Source organism: Phoca vitulina, unplaced genomic scaffold (genome assembly GCF_004348235.1).
Source record: "Phoca vitulina isolate PV1807 unplaced genomic scaffold, GSC_HSeal_1.0 scaffold32, whole genome shotgun sequence".
NCBI classification, from domain to species: Eukaryota; Metazoa; Chordata; class Mammalia; order Carnivora; family Phocidae; genus Phoca; species Phoca vitulina.
This window is the reverse complement of record NW_022589735.1, coordinates 2881382-2899122: the sequence shown is the minus strand read 5'-3', so window position 1 is coordinate 2899122 and position 17741 is coordinate 2881382. Positions and strand designations below refer to the sequence as shown.

At 43.1% G+C, this 17741-nt stretch overlaps 1 protein-coding gene across 15 annotated transcripts in view; it reads right to left on the bottom strand.

Annotated features, from left to right (window-relative positions):
• Nucleotides 1-17741, bottom strand: part of KLHL3 (kelch like family member 3) — a 279580-nt gene that overhangs the window by 20424 nt on the left and 241415 nt on the right. For all 15 annotated transcript variants that reach the window (XM_032425120.1, XM_032425122.1, XM_032425123.1 and 12 more), the window contains 2 exons: nucleotides 15313-15462; nucleotides 32-149 (listed from right to left, as the gene is read on the bottom strand). In XM_032425120.1, coding sequence (XP_032281011.1) covers nucleotides 32-149; nucleotides 15313-15462 — 268 coding nt within the window. The remainder of the gene's footprint in view (nucleotides 1-31; nucleotides 150-15312; nucleotides 15463-17741) is intronic.

The following is a 17741-nucleotide window of genomic DNA, read 5'->3' as shown; positions in this document are numbered from 1 at the left end:
AGGCTGCAAAATGACAGATGGTGCTGCTCACCTGCTCTGCATCTCCTGGAGGGAAGCTCAGCAATCTGGTCCCACCGGTCCTCTTCGAAATCATAGCATTCCACGCTGCGGATCGCCTTGGGGGCCTGGCCACCAACCACAATCATGACCTCCAGAAAAACAAACAGACATTAGCTGGGTCTCCCCAGCTAATGGATGCATGTGTGATCAATCCCTGGTCCTTGCACACGCCAACTGCCCAGGGTCCATGAGTGACCTGACATGCCAGTTCACAGAGTTACATACATGGAGATGCTACCCCGAATCACCAACAAACAGGACGATTCAAGAAAAGTCTAACAAGGACATCTTGCCACAGAAACACCATCCTAAGGTCTACACTTCCCAAATACCTATGCTCAGGGCTTTGCTGGTGGTACGTGTAGCCACTCAGGGCATGCTCTACAATCTCACTGCCCTCAAGGATTTGGGCCGGGGGGATGAAATTTTGTATCAAAACAAAATATTCCAAAATATATATCAAAACTTGAATCTATTTTGGAATAGAGTGCAGAACTTGGATGCATTTTGAGGAGAAAATTACCTCAAAAATATTTCTGAATACACAGACTACAGGGAACACTTACTCATTGTAGTCTGGGGCAAAACTGTGAAAGACTGCTTTGGGGTAGTGACCACAGAAATGTATGTAACTGATGATGCTCTGAAAAACAGTGCTAACAATACTGTTCCCACAAGTATGGTAGTGGCTACCAGTGCCAGTCACCATGTGAAATGTGTTGTCATTTATGTGTCACCAAAACCCCATGAGGGAGCTTTATCCATATTGACAGATGAGGAAGTTAAAGCTCAGAGAACATAAGTAAATTGCCTAAGGTCACACAGCTGAGAGCAGCAGAACAGAGACCGAAAACCAAGTCTACCTGACTTGGAGGTGAAGGCAGCCCCACCCCTCTCCTGCTCCAGAGGCAGGGTCCACGCAAAGACAGCTCATTATATCCATGTTTTTCAAACCGTAGGTCACATTTCATGAGTGGGTCATGAGAAGAATTTTATGCATTGCAACCGGCATACTTTTAATAGAGCAGCACAGAAAATATAATAAGGGTGTTACTTCATGAAACACTTGTTGGGGTTATACACACATGTAGGTGTCTCCTGGATAACAATTTAAACGTATTTCTTATTGTAGGGTATCATCAGAAAAGAAAGAAAGAAAGAATGAAAGCCACTGGTCCAGCTATAGTAACAGAACCACAGCATTTAACTGTGGTATCCCTGTTGCCGAGATTTTTGTCACACGTTATTCATCAATAAAAAATAAAGTAGCCAAGTTAACAATAGTGTACACATTTTAATAAACTTGTGCAAATTCATGGCCGCCCCCATTAGGACATCACGCTCACTGGCATTCCAAGATGCCTTCTTCTGTGGCAAGAAAGGGGTGGGAATCACAGGCAGCCCATCAGTAGGAGTCTCAGGATGTAGCTTGTATTATTTACTCCTATGTTTCTCAAGCTTCAGTGTGCATCAGAATCACCTGGTGGGTTGTTAAGACACAAATTATTGGGCCCCTGCCAGAGGTGCTGATTCAGCAGGTCTGGAGTGGGACAGAGAATGGGCATTTCTAACAAGTTCCTGGTTGAGGTTGATGCTGCTATTCCAAGATTCATACTTCGATAACTACTGTTTTCACCCTTGGACCACAGGGTTTGCTGATGTTCCATTAACAATTTCTGCCATTATGAACTACCATAGTACTTTTACTTCTCCACAACAAATGTTTGGGGAGAGGAGTGATGATCAAAATCTATGTGAGCTCCCAAGAGTACATGCCTCAGATGAACAGCATCTACACCAGGAGGCAGAACTGGAGCCGACAACTAGTGCTCATCCACCATTTATGCCCCAAGATTCCAGATCCAGGCTCACCCACTGCCCACATGCGTGGTCACAGCCGTCTGTGGTCAAATGTGGGTGTCCAATGTTCAAAAACTCAGAAGTCACTTCTGACTTCTGGAACATTCCATAGGAACCCAGGACACACGGTCCAAGCTTAGAGCTACTGTGACTACTTCTGGAAATAAACATTCTACATTTGACTCTCCATTAGGCAGCTCAGGGGGTCTGCTGCTCTGTGTCAAGAGGGGCCCTTGTCAGAGAAAAGCTGAATTCGACATTACTTCCCTTCTGTAATTCTTTGCTTAGGCATCCAAGAACAGTTTAAGGGGGATGTTAAAGAACACAGCCTCTTGGCAAACTCAGACTATGCCCACCTTACTCCTCCGGGGCCCAGTGACTTGCCGCACATTCTTAAACATGCCTAGAACGCGCACTGTCCTTCTGGTTTTGAGTTGGTAAAGCTAAAGCGAAGGCACAATACTGTAATAATTTTCTATGAAATCTGGTTTGGGGGACTAAGTAAGAACAAAACCAGGTTTTAGTTTTCTTTCTGCAAACACCTCAGGCACTCAACACCTTCTGTTCCCTCTCCATGAAACATTCTTTCCCCTGTCTGGATCCCTCTGCTCTAACACATGCTTATCTTTCAGGTGTCAGTTGACCAAGTGTCACCTCCTCCAAGAGGACTTCTCTGATCTCACATCTGAGTTACTGTTCCTTCTCTGCGATCACACATGCCCTGGGTTCTCTCATTAAAACTGCCCCAAATTGTGCTGTAACTGCCTGGCTACCTTGTCTCCCTGGTGAGATGGTGACCCTGGCCAGGACAGAAAATGTATCTACCTCAATCACCAAGATAATCCTAGGGCCTCATGGTGTCAGGTAAAAGTAGGACTCAGATACTTGGAATAAGGAACGAACGAATGGTTAGTAGCATATGCAAAAAGCCAAACCAAAAAATACAGAGTCAAATGGAAGAAAATACACGGTCTAGAATGTCACTTTCTGGGATTAAGATATGTTGGACACTAGATTACAATTCTGGAGACAGAATTTGAGAGGAAAAAAAATAAATAAAAAGAGAACTTTTCCCATCTTTTCACTCAACCACCAGGAGAAAGACTGCTTATTCCCTGTACAAGTTAACAGGCTTCCTCAGTAAATAAAATTTTAAAAAATAAAACAAAATAAAGGCAAAGCTTTCAAGGAACCTCACCATGCCCCAGAAACCATCTTATGCCGGGGGTAGGGAGGTATATTCGTACTGGAGAAAATCCAGTACTCATCTCTGAGAATTTTCAGAGTCACACAGAAACACATTATACAAATGCAAAAAAATGTCAATGGTAAGGTAAAACCTGAGTAGAAAGACAAAAGTAATACAGAACAAGGTTTTGAAAATAAACTTGCCTTGGAGTTTATAAAGCCACTGCTGAGACATAACTTTTAATATTCAACTTGTACAATAATCTGGGAAGAGTAATTATGAGGTTTTGTGGGGTAGGACCATTGGTTTCTGAAGATGCAGAGGTAGCTCAAGGCAGGGGGAGGAGAAGGTGTACCTTCTGCTTCTTTCACAGGCCTAAGAAATCCAATTTCTATGGCAGGCCTTGCAAGAAGCCATCACACAAGGAACGCTATACTCGTGTAATCGTGCAGAGTAAAAGAAATACATTTCCTATCTTGAATACTAACGGAAGACTGTTTCCATAGATACCTGATCTTAGCAACCAATTAGACAAAAATGAGTACTCCCCCGAGTCTACATGCATGACATCTCTAAAATTATAAACCTCTAGCTACTTAGGAAGACCGTAAGATGTCAGGGCATGAAGACAATTAAACAGTTCTTTCCTGCAAGCCCTCATTTTACATTTCCAGAAAAACTCAGGCCCAGGATGTTTCCCAAGCATATTTCTTTCTGTCCCCCACACCCCTGAGTCCCAATTTACTGAAGACTTGTAATGCCAATAATAGAAATTACTGAGTCCGATCAGCTAAATGATTGCTATTTTTAACATGTATCCTTTAAGGTAACCCTGAGAAAGAACTACCAGGGGTCATACAGGCATCACAATAAAGAACTGGTTCCAGGCTAACAATTATGCTAGACCAAACACAATTCACTAATGTTCAAGAAGTGCAGTGTACTTGGGAGTCTGGCAGCACACCGCAGGGTCCTAACCCCAAGTCTCAAGAGCCACGGTGTTGAAGGCTGCAGAAGTTCTGGTGGATGGAGAATTCTGGTTGACAGAATACAGGTGAGCCAGACTCAACCGTGGGCGGCAAGGCTGTTGGACAACCCCCAAGGGAAACACTCTCATTTTGGAAAGTCCAATGGCCATTTATTGTAGGGAGCTTAGTGAGACCATGGAAAGACTACCTGATTCCTTAGGAAGGAAATTTCACTCCCAGCCTAACAAGATGGTTTTTAAATAAATATATACGGCTGTCTCCTTCCATGGAGGATTTAGACCGCAGCACCATGCCGGGGGAAGTGAAGGCATGTATGAGTATGACAACTAGTCTGTGTGAGAGCCATGAGGTACCTGGTACCCGAGACTAGCCAGGGACAGGTGCAGTAGGGGAACAGAGCAGAGCTTTCTGGCTCACCTGTCAGTCACGACCCTAACCTCTAAATCATTAGACTCTCCACTATGGTGAGAGGAACGATCTGGGCTCTGTAAACTTTTTTCATCAGGCAAGAGTGGAGGGTGTGTCCAAACTCTCTTCCATGACCGGTGAGCTGGGCAGAAGGCAGGCCCAGCCAGTCGGTCCCTCGGGCCAGGGCAGGAAGCGAGAGTCTCTCTTACCCTGGTGCGTGGGGCCGCAGGGCTAACACCAATTCATCCGAAGGAGCATGTCGAGGTCGAGGCAGAAGACTTGTCCCAGCAGGTTCCTGAGCAACAGGTGCTCGAGGGAAGAACCGACAGCCAAAGTGCAGAGACAGTGTGGCGGGTGGAGAACCAGCAATGTGAGAGCAAGACCCAGGGGAGGGAGAAGGAGTGGGAATATGGATTTTGGAGTCAGACACATCTGGGCTCAGGTATCAGCCCAGTCACTAAATAGCTGTGTGACCATGGGCAAGAAATTTAACTTTGCCAAACTCACTTTCATTACCTGTATTATCAGGATAATAGGATGTTTCTCTCATGGGTGTCAGGAGCCTTAAAGGACACAAAGCACGTAGCACACAGCTTGGTACATCACACACACTAAATGTTAGCTTCTATTATTCAATTGACACCAGCATCATTACTATTGTTTAAAGCAGTTGTTAAAAAACAGACTCCCCATAAATGGTAGAAAAGGACACCTGTGATCTGTGAATAGGAGACTGAGCCCCACTAATTCCAGGGTGATGATGGGGCTTTTTCAGGACCCCAGGGTGTTTTCTAGGTGTGGCCTGGGTCCATCTGAAGGATCACAATGGAAGAGGAGCAGTGCCCACCCAGGGGCCTGGCCCAGCTGAGAAGTCACCCTACCCACCCTGCCCAGGGCCTTGTTTCCAGCGCCATCTATTGAAAGCAGGACAGCCCAACTCAGGAGGAAGCCGCCTACTTCTGGCCCAAATGGTTTTTCAGTGTCATTTTTAAAGAGTTGAATAGAGATGTCACTTGAACTGAAATGACAGTGAAAAGTGCCAGGCTCAGTACATCTCCAAAGGTTCATTTGCATCTTGCTGGGACCTCATTTCTCTGCTGCCATCTGTGGAACAGGGTTACGTAGGAGTGTTTTGAGAGACTGGGAGACAGCCTCTGGTTGTCCATGGCAACCCAGGCTCAGGGAAGTGCTGGGTGGTGAATGTGTGGGAGCCCAGATGATGCTATTAGCTGTTCCGGCTTGAATGTGTCAGTATGATCTGTGCGTATATGGCTCAGGAAAAAACACTCTCATTAGCCTCTATAGCTATCTCCAGGCAGAGTCCCATTTCTTTTGAGGAGGGGATTGGCTGGCAAACAGAGCTCGCTGCTGAGAATTGCTGAAGACAGGGCAACTCTCTCTCCACTGCTGTGTTTCACAAAGTGGGCTCGGTCAGAAAGCCTATCTGGACTGAATTCATGAAAGCCCAAACTAGCCTGCCCTTGCAATTCCTGTGGCTGTTCCTTCAACTAGTCCAATTATTTCCTTACTTCTCTCCCTCTACTTATTTGGCTACTTATGTATTTCTTTTTTTTTTTTTTTTTTTTAAGTAGGCTCCACACCCAGCATGGAGCTTGAACTCATGACCCTGAGATCAAGACCTGAGCTGAGATCAAAAGTCGGACGCTTAAGTGACAAAGCCACCCAGGCCCCCCATCCACTTGTGTATTTCTACCTTACTTTCTCAGAGGACTTCTTAAAAGTCCCCAGAGGGCAGGAATCGAGTTTCTTTCCACAGAGTACCCAGCAAAAATGCTTTTGTGAAATATGGAGGCAATATAATAGAACAGCTCAAACTACAGGGTCTGGAGTCAGTCCTCCTGGGTTTGAATCTCAGCTCAGCTATTTACTAGCTGTGCTTTAAAGATACATAACAAATTATCTGACTCCTCCACTCAAGACATGGAACTTACTTCCCCTTCCCTTGAGTGTGGGCTGGACTTACGGACTTGCACCCAGCAGACGAAATACAGCAGATACAATGTCCCATCACTTGGAGAACAGGTCATAAAAAGACTACAGCTTCTGTCTTCCCAGAGAATCTCTCTGCCCTCCGAGAGAATCTCTCACCCTAAGGGAAACCAGCTTCCATGTCGTGAGGACACTCAGGCAGCGTATGGAGAGGCCCAGAGGGTAAGGAACTTAGGCCTACAAGCAACCCCAACAGTGAGCATAGAATCAGATCCCCCCACCCCACAACCCCAAACAAGCCTTGAGATGACTACAGTCCTAACCAAGAGCTCAACTACAACTTTACAAGAGGCCCTGAGCCAGGATGACCCAGCAGAGCCACTCCAGCACTCCTGCCCACGGAAACTGAGATAATAAACATGTACTGTGTTAAGCCACCAAGGTTAGGGTAATTTGTAATGCAGAAATACATAACTAATACATAATGCGTAGGTGACATAACCCAAGATCCAATTTCCGCATGTGTAGAATGGGGATAATTAAAATTATATAAATCCTATGAGATAATAAATGTACATCACTTGGCCCAGGGATTGGCACATTCTGAGGGCTCACATTTGGGGGGGTTATCATCATTATCTGCTGTGCTCATCATTGTGGAGTTGTATTGTGTAGTGGTCAAAAAGTACAGGCTTTGAGGGGCGCCTGGGTGGCTCAGTCGTTAAGCGTCTGCCTTCGGCTCAGGTCATGATCCCAGCGTCCTGGGATCAAGCCCCACATCGGGTTCCCTGCTCCACAGGAAGCCTGCTTCTCCCTCTCCCACTCCCCCTGCTTGTGTTCCCTCTCTCACTCTGTCTCTCTGTGTCAAATAAATAAATAAAATCTTCAAAAAAAAATTTATTAAAAAAAAAAAAAAGTACAGGCTTTGAGTCGGCCAGACCTGGATCGAGTCTTCACACTGCCACTTAGCTGTGGAGCCTCGGGCAAGTCATTCCATCCCACTGAATCTCCAACATAGAGTTTCTTCCAACATTAGAACTTCCAGAGTTGTTATGAGGATAAAATAATGTATATAAAGTGCTTTGTCTAAAACACAAGGAAACCATATTTAAACAATCCTAAAACTATCCTTGGGTGATAAGGACAGTAACCCAGGGAAGGAACAAAGCACCAAGTACAACTTACTCTAAGTGGCCATCCGAGGTGATGAGCTAGCCTTCCTCTCTTGCAGTCTCGTAAACCAGTTTCTGGATGTTCACTCTCATAGACAACATCCTTTTGACCTTGGAGATAGCTCGGGTTTCAGCTCCTGCAGAAAGCTTTCTCCAAACCCTCACCCCTCTCCATGCTCCCAGAGTGTCCTGCCCGAACCTCCACTGTGGCACTTACATGGTCCACTGTAATTGTCCTTTGACGTCTGTCTTCCTTCCCCTGAGTCTGGAGCACTGTGGGGAAGGGACCAGTTCACATGAGGCTCTGTGGCTCTAGCACCAAGGCCAGTGCCGGGCAAGCAGTGACTTCTCAGTGGAAGTGTGTTGAATGAGTGAATTAATAAATCAATGACCTAATGCATGGATCATGGTTTATTACTTTACTGCTGGTGGTATTTTTTTAATCTAAATGCTTCACCACCTATCTAACTCCCCAGGAACAACAACAAGATTCATTCGATATTGGACCTGTGGGCTGAGCCACATGTCCTAGGGTCAATCTACATTAGTGATCAAAGGAGAATAGGAAGTAGGGCATAAATCCTCACTACATCCATGCAAAAACACATGTATGAATGCTGACAGGATTAGAAAACAACCAGGGGTGACAGAAATGATCAATACTAAATCTCTATGAGGTTATTTCTTCTTTAAAAATATATCTCTTGGGGTGCCTGGGTGGCTCAGTGGGTTAAGCATCTGCCTGCAGCTCAGGTCATGATCCCAGATCCCAGAATCGAGGCCCTGCATTGGGCTCCCTGCTCAGTGGGGAGTCTGCTTCTCCCTCTGACTCTCCCCCATCTCGTGCTCTCTCTCTCTCCAAAGAAAATAATAATAAAATAAAAATAATAAATAAATAATAAAATAAAAATATATCTCTTGGGGCACCTGGGTGGCTCAGTTGGTTAAGCATCTGACTCTTGGTTTTGGCCCAGGTCATGATCTCAAGGTCATGGGATCAAGCCCCATGTTGGATCTGTACTCATCATGGCGTCTACTTGAGATTCTTTCCCTCTCCCTCTGCCCCTCACCAGCGCATTCTCTCTCATTCTCTCTCTCTCTCTCTCAAATAAATAAAATCTTAAAATAAAAATAAAAATAAATAAAAATAAAAATATATCTCTTTCAGGGCACCTGGCTGGCTCAGTAGAGTGTGCAACTCTTAATCTCAGGGTTGTAAATTTGAGCCCCACAGTGGATGTGGATATTACTTCAAAATAAAATCTTAATATGCATATATATGTATATTACACACACACACACACACACACACACACACACATATATGTATATCTTTCATTCATGTAAACTTTTACTATTGCTCACTCTGTGCCAGACTCCAGGCTATGTGCCAAGGACAGAGATGAGTAATGCCTGCCATCATGGAACCTATAGTTTAGTGAAGGAGGTAACACTCTAGAAGAGAACGCTGAATACCTCCCTGAAGTGTTAGCCCAGGGCATAGGGTCACCTTCTGGAACTACTGCCCCTGCTTTTCAGAAACTAATGAAGCCATCACCAACCTGACCTCCCCTCCATTAAATGTCTTTCTCATCAATTGTATTTCTACATAGTAGCAATAAACTATTAGAAACGAGACTTTAACATAGAACATTTACAAGAGCATCAAAAACTATGAAATACCTAGGAATAAATCTAACAAAAGAACTACAAGATCCATATGCTGAAAACTGTAAAATGTTGCTAAGAGAAATTAAAGAAGACAAAAATAAATGGAGATATACACTGTGATAGTGGATCAGATTAGTATAACAGACCCCCCCCATTTATCCACAGTTTTGCTTTGTACAGTTTCAGTTACCCATGAACAATCTTGATCCAGAAGCAGATGATCCTCCTTCAGACGTATGGTCAGAAGGTCAATAGTAGCCTACGTCATTCACCTCACTTCATCTCACCTCATAGGCATTTTATCATCTCTTGTCATCACAAGAAAAAGGGTGAGTCAGTACAATAAGATGTTTTGAGAGAAAGAAACCACATATATACATATTTTATTACAGTATATTGTTACAACTGTTCTATTTTATCACTAATTATTGCTATTAATCTTTTACTGTGTCCAGTTTATAAATTAAAGTTTATCTGACGTATTTAGGTACAGGAAGAAAATAGTATATATAGAGTTCCATACTATCCATGGTTTCAGCCATTCATGGGGGGTCTTGGAATATATCCTCCCAGGATAAGAGGGGACTATTGTATTGTTAATATGTGAATTCCCCCTAACTGATCCTAAAAATTTAACACAATCCCTATCAAAGGCTTTTCTGTAGAAATAGGCAAGCTGATTCTGAAAGATAAATGAACATTCAAAGTACCTAGAATAGGCAAAACAACTCTAAAGAAAAAACTGAAGGACTCATACTACCTGATTTCAAGACACTATAAAGCTAGTAGTCAAAGCAACATGGTATTGGTGTAGAGATAGGCAAATAGATAAAAGGAACAGAATAGTATCCAGATATAGACCAACACATATGTAGTCAATTATTTACAACAAAGGTACCAAACCCACGCAATGGAGAAAGGAGAATCTTTCTAATAAATGCTGTGGAAAAAACTGGACATTCAAATACAAAATAAATTAACCTTGACCCTTACCTCACACACCATATTAAAAAGAAATCTCAAAATGGATCATAGACCCAAATGCAAAACCTAAAACTTTAAAATTTCTAGGAAAAAAGCATAGGAGAAAATCTTTGTGATCTTAGATTATGCAAAGAATTTTTTATAAAACACAAAATACATAAATCATAACAGGAAAAAATTGACAAAATTTTAAAATTCTGCTCTCCCAAAGATACTTCTAAGAAAATGAAAAGACAAGATACAGGTTGGGAAAAAAATATTTGCAAAATACAATTTTGATAACAGACTTACATCCACAACATACAAAGGACTCTTAGAAATCAGTAAGAATAAAATAACCCAATTTTTTTAAAGGAAAAAAAAATTTGAACAGGCTTCACCAGAAAAGATATAGAGACAGCAAATAAGCACATGAAAAGATGCTCAACATCATTAGTCATTAGAGAAATGTAAATTAAAACCATAGTGAGATCCACCGCATGCCTACTGCAGTGGCAAAAATCTTTAAAAATAGATAATAAAAATAGTGTTAAGGCTGTGGAGTAACTGGAACTGTCATGCATTGCTGATGGGAATACATAATGGTACAGCTGTCTTGAAAAACAGTTTAGCAATTTCTTATAAAATTAAACATATACTTACCATACAACCCAGCAATCCTATTCCTAGGTATTTACCCAAGAGAAATTAAAATATAAGTCCACACAGGGATCTGTAAGTGAATGTTCAAACAGCTTTATTTTAATAGCCAAAAATGGACGCCCAAATGTCCATCAACAGGTGAACGATAAACAAATTATGGTACGTCCATACAGTGGAATATTACTCAGCAATAAAAAGGAATGAACTCTTTATACATGCAACAACATGGATGAATCTCAAAAGCATTATGCTAAAAGAAAGAAGGCAAGCTCAAAAGGCTACATATGGCATGATTTCATTTATATAACATTCTAGAAAAGACAAAACTGTAAGGACAGAAATCAGATCAGTAGTTGCCAAGGCCTAAGGGTAGAAGAAGGGGATTGACTATAGAGCAGCACAAGGGAACCTTTTGGAGTGCTTAAAATATTCCATATTTTGATTAGGATGGTAGTTAAATAACTGTATACATTTCTCAAAATTCATCAAATTATATCCCTAAAAAGAGTGAATTTTATTGTGTATAAATTATACCTCAATAAAACTGAATTTAAAAGAAAATAATCTGGGATGTTGATAATGGGGAAAACTATGCATGTGTGGGGGCAGAAGGTATATGGGAAATCTCTTAACCTTACCCTCAATCTTAGTGTGATCCTAAAAACTGCTCTAAAAATATAAAGTCTTAATTCGAAAATAAAAAGTAGTAAATGTATTGGAAATGCATCTCTTCATGAGATGAATGGGATGTTATAGGGTTCAATTAAAGTAATTTTGATATTTAAAAAAAATAATAAAGAAAAAAAAAGGATCTTTTTCATCTGCCACCAAAACCTGAAAACCTGTCCCTGGGAGGCAATCTGGTATAAGAGAAAAAGCACAGACTCTGGAGTGGAACAGACCTTGGCTTAAATCCCAGCTCTGCACTTACTAGCTGTGTAACTGGGCAAGTTACTTAACCTCTCTGAGTAAACTTAGTAAAGCAGGGATATGAATAGTAACGCCCTAATATTGTGATGATTTAATGAGATAATGTACTGCCTGATAATCCTCAAAGTGATAGTTTCCCTTAGCACACCCCACTCCTCAAACCCATAGTGGGGATACCCTCACTAATTTAAGTGCCCCAACAATGGTGACAGAGTAGAGTTTGAGAAGCAGGTTGGACAACATAACCCTAAACCATTCAAGGATTAAAGTCAGGGGGACAATGAGGCAAAGAGCAGCGATGTCTTTTTTTAAAATCCCTCCAACAGATTCATTCGCAAGAAGTCTTGGTTCTGGTTGCCAGCAGAAGTCTATGTGTCCAAGAATCTAAAGATTTTCATTCTGAAAAGAGTGGTTCCTAAGGAGTAGAGATGACAGCAGGACAACTCTGGCCTCCTGAAAGAGGGGTGGATGTTTCTCAACCATAGATTCATTATCTGGAAAGGGGGGAGTGGTCTCAGCATGCTGAGTGGGGACTCAGGCACAAACTTGGCTTTGATTTTTAAAACTGTCTTCTTGCAGGTATGTGTGGTAAAAGCTAGATGTGGAATCTAGAAAGGGAAAGGTCACTGGGTATGGTCTCCACACAGAGAAACTGGGCCAGCTGTGCAGCATTTCCTTAGCACCAGAACACACTCCCCAGGAAAAGATGTCAGTAACCTGATATAAGATAAGAACCTCCTTTTCCAAAGAAAAAAGTCACCAAGACATGCAACAATGCCAGCTGAGAACCTGGCATGGAAGAAGCCTCCTCCACATAGAACAGCACTGCACCTCAGAATCAGCATTCTCAAGACCTCAGTATTCAAGCTTGTGGAAATTTAGGTCCTAATAAAGGTGGTATTCAGATTAATAGAGGGGGAGGGAGATTATTCAATAATATGACTTTGGGGCAACCGGCTCATCATTTGTCATACAAATAAAGCTGGATTCTTACCCTCACTCCTTACACTAAAATAAATTCTAAGTGCATCAAAGATTTGAATGTAAAACCAGAAATCATTAAAGTACTTGTAGAAAACATGGGGGTCTTTTTTTTTTTCATCTCAGAGCAGGGAAAACATTTCTAAGCAGGATGTAAAACCTAAGCTCTAAAGAAAAAGATCAATTTGACTACTCAAAATTGTTTTTGGGGATTCAAAAAAAAATGTTATAAGTAAGTTTAGAGGAAGAATGCAAATGAGGAAAAAATATTGGAAATACAGGGGCGACTGGGTGGCTCAGTTGGTTAAGCGACTGCCTTCAGCTCAGGTCATGATCCTGGAGTCCCGGGATCGAGTCCCACATCAGGCTCCCTGCTCAGCGGGGGGTCTGCTTCTCCCTCTGACCCTCTTCCCTCTCGTGCTCTGTCTCTCATTCTCTCTCTCAAATAAATAAATAAAATCTTTAAAATATATATATATTGGAAATACATACAAAGGCCTAACCTCTTTAAAATAAAAAGAGCCCTTAAAAACCGTTAATAAAAAACATATAGTCCAATAGAAAAATGGGCAAAGGACATCATAGAAAATTTCCCCAACAAGAAATACAGAGGCCATAATCATAGGAAACCAAGATCAGAGTCACTCACAATGAAAGAAGTGCAAACTAAAACAAGATGCCATCTTTTAAAGGATATTTGACACAGAAATGTTTATAATATAAAAAAAGGAGATTATTAGAAGGCCCATCCACAGAGGGCAGTTAAATAAATAATGGTACATAAATAGAATTAAATATCATGTACCTATTATAATTTCAATGCTGATTTCACCCATACTGATAAGGATGAAAGCAGTCTGTTGAGTAGGAGATAAAGAATGATTTCAATTTGTGGAGCAAGATCCCATTTATCTAAAAGGGTACATTTTTATCTGTTTATGAATAGGCGCACAGAGCTATGTCTGGAAGAAAATTCACCAAGGGAACAGCAGTGATTGCCCCTGGGTAGAGGAGTTTCAGGTGATTTTTACTGTATGTCAAAAAGGCAGTATCTTTTCAATAGTCTACAATGAGCATATATTTCTGTAATTGAAGTTATTTTCATTTTGAAAAATATGGAGTAGTTTCAATGCAATACTTCAATAAAAGAAAACCTAAGTGTCAACATGCAACAAGGCACATGGCCAGCTGGACCCAGGCCCTTGCCCTGTGGCTGCCCCTTCTGACCTGTAGGAGGCAACGGGAAGCAGACAGGTAGGTATGTAGGCTCAGGTTTACAAAGATGAAACCAGGTACAGGATGGTATGGGTTCACAGAACAGGTTTGGAGGCGGAGAAAGACCCAGCTCAAACCCTGGTTCTCCTACCTTGGCTGTGTTGACCTTGGGCAATTCACTTCATCTCTCTGACCTCCAGTTTCCTCTGTGTAGAGCTAGGATCCCTGCCTCCCCCATACAGGGCTGTTTCGAGGATATACGTGTGAGACCCTCCGCTTACTGCCTGACACAGAAGCAGCACTCAGGAAATGTCAGCGGCCTTTATTCTTTTGTGGGATATGGACAACCTTCGTTCACATGGCACTCACTAAATTCTCCGTGACCCAGAGTCACAGAGCAGAGTGGAGATAGGAACCACAGACCGCAGAGAATCCAAACATCTGGTCTTAGACAACATGCTCCTCTAGCACTTTGAAAACCTTCCTGGAAGCAGCAGGCAGGGAGTATGGCAGCCAGCCACAAAGAGGAGGAAGAGGAGGAAGAGGAGGAGGAGGACAAAGCAAAGGCCTAAATACTTCCCTGGTGCTGCCTGCTGTGCAGTCAATGAGTCAACACAACTCACTCCAATCTGCTCACCTTTCCTCCTCGGGTGGCTGGGACCTTTCCTGAGACGTCAGTATGTTTGGCTCCTAGACAGCCTACTGGAATGCCAAACTGGGAAGGGCTGTAGAGACCAGCTAGTGCAGGACCTTTCATTCTGCAGATGAAGGACAGGAGACCCAGAGAGGGGAAGGACCTTGCAAGGAACCAAGGTAGCCAGTACACATCTGGTGGCCCTAATTGTTCTGTAGAGCTCTGCAGTGAGAGAAAGGACCAGAGTAGAACTATTCTGATTCAAATAATGTCCTAGAAAGAGGACTGGTAGGACCATCACTAAATCAAGAGCCACCCAGCCATTCCTCTGCTTCCAAAAGAAATAGAACCCAGGACAAAGAAGGAGGAGAGCGGAAAGAGCTCTGAGTTATTTTCAAAACTCCCTGGTGACTCTGGAGGTTACCTGGAAATTCTTAGGAAAGGAAGACCCTGGAAGAGAGAGGTACCAGCAGATTTAAAAGGAACCAGCAGACTCCATCTCTTAGGTCGTAAATGCAACCAAGAAGCAGGGCAGCCATGGGTGAGGCTAGACTTGGAGGCAGGAGCAGAAGGCCATTTGCCCAGAACACAGTCCCGCCTGCTGGCACTGACTGGGCTGGGGCTTACCTTGGGCAGGCTGACTGGAGTCCTGGGCTTGGTCCTCGGGTTCTTAATCAAGAGCCTCTGATCCAGAGGGAGCAGATGGTATTTCATGGCCTCGATGAGGAAGTCCTTACAGGTGTTGTTATTCTTTATCAAAGCTTCTTCTTCAACCGTCTGGAGATAACAACCCACAGGTGATCCAGGAGCAGAGCTCAGCCGTATTTCCCAATCTGCCCCCCGCCAAGGCTGAGTCACTTCTGTATTCCCACACTCCTTTAAACACCCACCACATCATCTCAGACCCCAAAAGGAAGATCACAGACTTTCAACTGAGTGCCTACCCCCTGCATTTCAAGAGCACGGTAGAGTAAGTGGTTAAGTTCTGGCATCAAACAGACAGGAATATAACCTCACTGGCTGTGTCTGACTGGTATGTCAGTTTGTAGGCTTAAATGGAATTACACAAAACAAGGACAATTAGCTGTCTTGAAGCCTTCATCCACATTCCTCCTGGTTTGAGTGCCTTATAATGTTTAGGGCAAATGGTTAGACAGTTGAGAGGAGAGGGAGGGAAAGAGGAAGAGAGCAGGACCCATCAGCCAACCTTTGGAGGCATGGAGTCAAACAAGACGAGAGTCAAGAAGAATTCACATCCATTGTCTTACAGTGAAAGCCTCAGGGGCAAAACTGGCCAACGAGGTGCTCTATAACAGAGTGGTGATACCAGAGCAGAAAGAATGTCCTGCACAAAGTCCCACCTACTGACTTCATCTTGGACCCTATCTAAGCTGGAACTATGGCTTCCTCACATACTGCAGAGCTATGTGGACCTAAGCAGATGCTCAGCATGTATAAGCCAAAATATCTCATGACCAAGACCAAGGGTGAAACCATGCTGGTGCTCTGACTCTCAAATCTCTGTCCTTTGGCCTAGGTCAGATTGCCGTGTGGCGTATCTATAAGGGGTAGTGTGGTCTTCAGAGGCCACCTCACATTTTCTTTGCTGGAGTGTTTAGGAGCTAGCAGGAGAGATCAATTTCATTCAACACTAACAAAGATCGAATGTCTCATTGTTGGGCAGCCCGGGGCTACACTCTGGGAAGAAAAAGATGAACAAGACAAGGGTTGTGACTCTGAGGCACTCAAGTCCAGTCAGAGAAGGAGAAGGGCCTCCCCACCTCAATTACCTCAGCCCTCAAGCTGGTCATGCACAAGGCGTCACTGAGCCTCACCTGTAACTAGGAACAGAAATGTGGCCAGGCCATCACCTGCCCGGAAGCATTGGAGCTGGCAGGAAAAGAAGGACTGGCATGATAGAGCCTCTGTCACCACTGGGCACCTCCTTCCCCAGAGGTGATCCCCAGGAACACTCCCATTTTCGGGGACGGTTTCCCCACTCACCCCACCCTCACTGAAGGACTGATCCAGGTTGGTACAAATTATAAGCTTCTAGGATCAGTTAAAAAAATTAAAAGGGGTGAGGGAGTATCTTCTTTTTTAAAGATTTTATTTATTTATTTGAGAGACAGGGAGAGAGAGCACAAACAAGGGGAAGAGCAGAGGGGGAGGAAGAGGGACAAGCAGACTCCCCACTGAGTGCAGAGCCTGACACAGGGTTCAATCTCACAACCCTGAGATCACAACCTGAGCAGAAACCAAGAGTCAGAGGCTCAAGTGACTGAGCCACCCAGGCACCCCAAGAGAAGATAGCTTCAAAAGTTTGGATGGAAGGTGAAATGATGCCTAAACAGCTACTTCTCCCAAAGAATGCATTCAGCTTGAATGAAAAGTTCCTCCAGAGAGTTAATGCTTCACCATACAGAGTTTCAATTTGCGGTGACAAGAAAGTTTTAAGAATGGATATAGTAATGGTTGTACAGCATGACGAGTACAATTAGTACACTGAATTGTACACTTAAAAATGGCCAAAATGATGAACTTTATACTATATATATAAACACAATTTTAAAAAAATTTAAGATATAGCATATTACATCTACATTTCACAATAATTAATAAAGCCTAATAAATGTTACTGGTTAAAAAGCAAACAAACAAAAACATCTTCCCCAGAAATCAGTGTTGGTGCAGGTCTGCCCAGGGCTTTCCCTGTGTCCTCACCCACCAAGATCAACCACCCGCAGCAGGTTATACTAGTTTTAAGTTTCAAGGTCAAATGAGTGTTAATGAAACACTCCAGAGGTGTTCTGAAAAGAGTCCTTTGAAAAGGTGAGTTGGGCGGGGGGGTCCCACACAACAGTGTTCATGCCCATTGCCTCTGACCGCCTTCTTCTCCAGATCTAAGCCCTACTTTGCCATACTAACCTAAGAACTATTTTCTACTATCTAAGTTTCAGTTGTAGACACCAGATCGAGGTCATGACCAAGGGTCTCTAAGGTCTCTTTAGTTTTCCCTGGAACTCAGGTCCACAGATCACCTTCCTGTGCAAGTG